We start from the raw sequence: 4,976 nt of genomic DNA on the forward strand, positions 1-4,976 counted from the left end.
ACGACGTCGTGGTCACGCCACACGTAGTATAGACGAGTAATTCCATGGTACGAGATATGTCGTGGTAATGCGAGTTTTCACGATGAACGGAGTCAATAAGTCTGTAGCTGAACTAATATACATTTTTGGAACTTAAAATGAGATTAATATATGTTTGATATTTGGCGAAAGAAAAAAGAGCTTTAGTGCAATTTAGTGAAAGGAATAAAAAAAAAACAGATCTTAGTATTATTTTGTGAGGCTGCAACCTCTGGAAACGGAGTACCTTGTAACGTACCAAATAATAAAATCTTATAGCCGATGTAATAATTTCTTCTCGATTAACGGATCCGTTCTAAGGAGACTTAACTTCGTGATAGGAAGATCCTGAATTAATTGGAGAACCACTTTGTGAAAGTCCCACCAAACTGTGTCTCGCAAGCTCAACAAGTGAACCGTCGTCTCATAGTCTCGATTCCGCTGAAATCGCTTTTACTGAATTATCCAGGAAACGGAATCTTACTACATGTCTTTGCGATCGAGAGCAAGGATTTAAGCACTACGCGTCCTTTCACATTTCGGAGTCCCGATCGATTTCGGAGCACCAGGTGCGTTAAATGCGCAACAAGTTGAAGGGAGAACACGTGGCGAGCGCAGCGCGCTCGAATCTATTAAAGTATCTGTCCTTACGTAAGACCAGCTGACGCACACGACAGCGATAACATTTGGTCGTCATTGATAAGAGATTTGAGATTCCGCGAGCGAGCAGACAATAAATCGCGAGAGCGGTCAGTCGAGACGAATCGCGGCTCAAAGGAACGCGAGCGTATTTTGCTTTCAAAAAAAAATTCAAAGCTTGATGTTTTTCATGTTAATTTCGTTTTGAATATTGGTTCTGTAAACCACCACATCGAACTCGCAGGTGCGAGAGAGAGAGAGTTTCGATATTTGAAAGAATTTTTTCGAGATTTATAACATCGCAACGTTACTCAAGGTGTCGATGCGAGAAAATTATTAAAGAATTCTCTTTAAAAGCAAGAAGCAGAGAAATTCGGGAATTCCTCTCCCTCCTCCGGAAGAGAGGGCTTTAATTATTATTAGTGCGACAGGGCGGCAAGCAACTTTGAATGACCTTCGTATTCTGCGGCTTCGTCTTCGACTCGTCTGACGAGAAGACGAGACAAATGCCGGTCGCTTCGGAAGACTGGGTGCCCCACCCGGGCGCCAAGATAACCAGTTCCATCACCACCGTCAAGGGTGCCACCATACAGAGCACGACGACGGCCTGGATGTCGCCCTACAGCAGGACGACACCGCCGGATCGTGGAGGGTCTAACAACAACAATAATAATAACAACAATGGCGTGGTTATTTTAGATGGCTGCAGACCACCAGCGGCCACGACAGCCAGAAGATTCTTCAGGTGGTTCAGTAGATTAGGACAACCACCGATCGGCAAGACAGGTAAAAAGTTAATTATGAAAATTCACGACAACATTTTTTTTTCTTATAAAGATTATTTAAATCATTCTTTTTTTTTTGATAACAACGATTAGAATTTTTGAACACAGATGTCTAAATATTCAAATCTAAAAATAGAATTATCACTCGTCACAAATTTTTTATATTTAATTCTTTAATCTTAAGTGATAATGATATCATATAAGATTCGTTTGTGATCAAACATTTTTTGTGATATTTTTTATATAATACTGAAGTTATATAATTATTGAATGTTTGAAAACGAAAATATTTAAATAATAATGGAATTAATAAACACGGGACCCAAAGAATTGAAAATGACACGTAACGCTTTGTCATTATCTATGTTACTTAAGTAAATATCGATGAAAAGAATAAATTATAGTATTGGGTTGTCTGGAAAGTTTGTGCTGATTTTGAAGGAAAATTGAAACGCAAAGATTTAAATTTTTTTAATTTCATTTATTAAATTTAAATCTTTTGTCGCATGAACTTTCCGGACAACCCAATATTACTGATTATCGTGATTCTTAAATACTTTTTTGCAATAAATTCTTTATATTGTTTTAAAAATGCTTATTAGCATCAGTAATATTAAATTGTTTATCAATTTAATTTACTCCACTGTTAGATCATAAGAGCAATGATAACCTAATTTCTTAAATTAAATAATATTTTATTATTATTAACTTTTATGTTAAAATATAAAATGAATTCATTTCTATGATTAGTCTCAAATTAGTAATAATGTCTATATTAACGTATGCGTATTAAATAATAAATTAAATTTCAGTCAAATTTAATATATTTTTTTGAGTTAAATCATTTAATTCAATAGTTTTAGTTTACTTTAATTAATAAAACATGGTATTGAGTAGTGGTGACCTATAGAAATGATTAAAAATAAATCAAATTGGATATAACTTGACATTATAAATTTAACAATGCGATTTTAGTCTAGGACTATATTTCAACATTGACAAATAATAATCGGTGCGCAGTTTACTTTAAATTAGAAATTATAAAAATTCACATAGAAGTATTATTAGGTACTAACAATAAGATCTACTTTGATTGAATATGGCCTTCTTTATTTATTCGTATTAAATATTTTTAAATATTTTTAGTTTTTAAATATTATTATAATACATACAAAAATTCAGTCAAATTAAATAATTTTGTTTAAATGTTATACTAGAACGAAAATTTAAGTATATTTAGTTTCCGAATTTTCGATTTTTGATTTTTTTCCTATTTTTAAAAATATATTTCTGTTTTTGTCGGTAAAAATAGTAATTTAAAAAATTTAGAAGAGTGTCATTAATTCTCTTTTTTTTCTTATTCCTTCGTTTAATCTTCCTGTACATAAGAAAGGTGCGGGATTATTAGTGTAATTAATAACATACAACGCGTTATCTTTGAAAACTATTAAATGCGACATATCTTAATCGATGACATGGATCCTCTACATAGAAGTCATAGATGATTGTGGAGTCTTAAGTCGTAGGAAATCAATTAATCACAATCAAATGTAAGGAGATTACTCGATTAGAATTGAGTTTCCTACGACTTAAGTTTCCATGACCGTCTACGACTTCTATGTAGAGGACCTTTTACACACAAGATTCGTGGCAAACTGGTAGAACAACTCGTGCCCTCGCGATTGTCTCAATTCGAAGATCGAGCTCAATCGTTCTCTCTCTCTCTCTCTCTCTCTCTCTCTCTCTCTCTCTCGTTCTCTTTCCCATCCACGTGTTACTGTTAGTCATCGCAGGTGCATCATATGTGTGCGCGGTAGTTGCCGTTAATAAAAAGAACGTGTTCGCGCGAGGTGAATACGCACTCGTAGTAGTAATGGGTAATTGAGGAGAAGCGCGAGTATACGCATTTATATATGTATGTACTTGCGCGCAAGTGCGGTGCGGCGCGTTAACGGTTCTTCTCTTACACAGATTTCTGCTTTTCATAATATGTGTGCGCGTGATTGCTGATGTCGTCCCGTCCATATGGCATCGAACAAAGAAACCGGCAGATCTAAACCGAGTGACAAATGAGTACTTTGGCTGAACAGGTTTCACGTAGCGCGATGTACCAGGTGTTTGAATCTTATAAATCTATACCGATATTTGATGGATCCCCGTGTGTGTACCTTTTTGTCTCATTATAACAGTTACATGACATGAATCATCTCATGCCTTCTGCCAAAAATTCATTATTATTCATTATCGAAATAATAATACATTATTTTCAATCTTTTATTAAGCATATCCATCAGATTAATGCACTGAGAAAAATGTCTGATTAAAAATGGACCAGAAGATTCTGATTACATCAATTAGAATTCCTGTTATTTCAACTATACAATTTTGATACATCAGAAACTTTTGATTTGTCTATTTTAATTCTAGAACTCTAATTAATTCAACTAAACATTTTTATTCAGTGTATCTAATTCATTAGAGATTTTCTCGTATTTTGCAAAATAGAAAATTACATAGATGAAAACCCTAATTTATTATATTTTCCGAATTTTCTAAAATTCTAACTTTCTTGTATTTTCTTTTCTCATCACAACATGTTCATTGAGAAAAATGAGTTTGTTACAAGAATAAAAAAGGAATGACAAATATGATGGCTTGGTAGGAAAACGGATCGATTAGTTGCGAATAATTTCTCATTATTTACTAATGTAACAAATAATGCATGATTTACGATATAAATCAAAATGAATATTGTTAGCAAATCAGTCTATTAAAAAATAGATTATTAAGTTTTACATAAATTGCTTCTATCACTAATAATTGGTAAAATAGCAGATTAACATCAATCACAATAAATTAAAACAATAATTTGTCGTCACTAAATCATTTGTTAAAAATACTAATTAAATTAATAAAATCCTTTCTCTCAGTTCAGTGTGTTTAACTTCAAATCTGTGTGTCTAAACATTTATGTTCACACCAGTTTAACTTCAGTTCTGAGAAATTGCATGTGGTAGTATAATTTTCTGTGAAATCTAAATCGAATGTCTAACAGCGCATTAACAAGTGTTTCACGTTTATATAGTGGGGAATAATAATTGATATCGTATATCTAACGCGCAGCGCGTTATTCAGAAGTTCCACTGAGCGGCAAAAGAAATCGTCTAATTAAATTTTATCGACAAAGCGTAAAATTATATGAGGACTTTACCTACCGACTCTATCACCGAGGCATTAAAATTCGCACAAGCGTTGTTTCCTCGGGCGGAACTGAATACACGTACACCACACGTGCCACATTTGAGGTCTTGCATTGATTTTACTGAGCGCTTCGTTGAGCACTTTCGAAAAATAGTGTCGAATTTATAATTACGAATAATTGCTGATACTTAAGAGCTTGATAAAATTTGCAATATTTATTTTAAAATAACTTTTCAATTTTTGAAATTTTCTCCATTCCTCCGAAATAATATGATTATTTAATTTAGCCATCTAAATAAATATATATGTATGTACATATATATATATATATAT

General features: G+C 33.1%; 1 protein-coding gene across 4 annotated transcripts in view; it reads left to right on the top strand.

Moving 5' to 3' along the window:
• The window catches only part of LOC108690496 (serine/threonine-protein kinase tricorner), a 138,804-nt gene that overhangs the window by 34,056 nt on the left and 99,772 nt on the right, over positions 1-4,976 (top strand). The window contains exon 1 of one of the 4 annotated variants that reach the window (XM_018197810.1): positions 1,107-1,443. The exons of the other annotated variants lie outside the window; for them this stretch is intronic. Within the exon in view, the coding sequence (XP_018053299.1) occupies positions 1,107-1,443 (337 nt within the window). Of the gene's footprint in view, positions 1-1,106; positions 1,444-4,976 lie in introns of those variants that run through there. 4 annotated transcript variants of the gene reach the window in all.

Source organism: Atta colombica, unplaced genomic scaffold, assembly GCF_001594045.1.
Source record: "Atta colombica isolate Treedump-2 unplaced genomic scaffold, Acol1.0 scaffold105, whole genome shotgun sequence".
Lineage (NCBI taxonomy): Eukaryota > Metazoa > Arthropoda > Insecta > Hymenoptera > Formicidae > Atta > Atta colombica.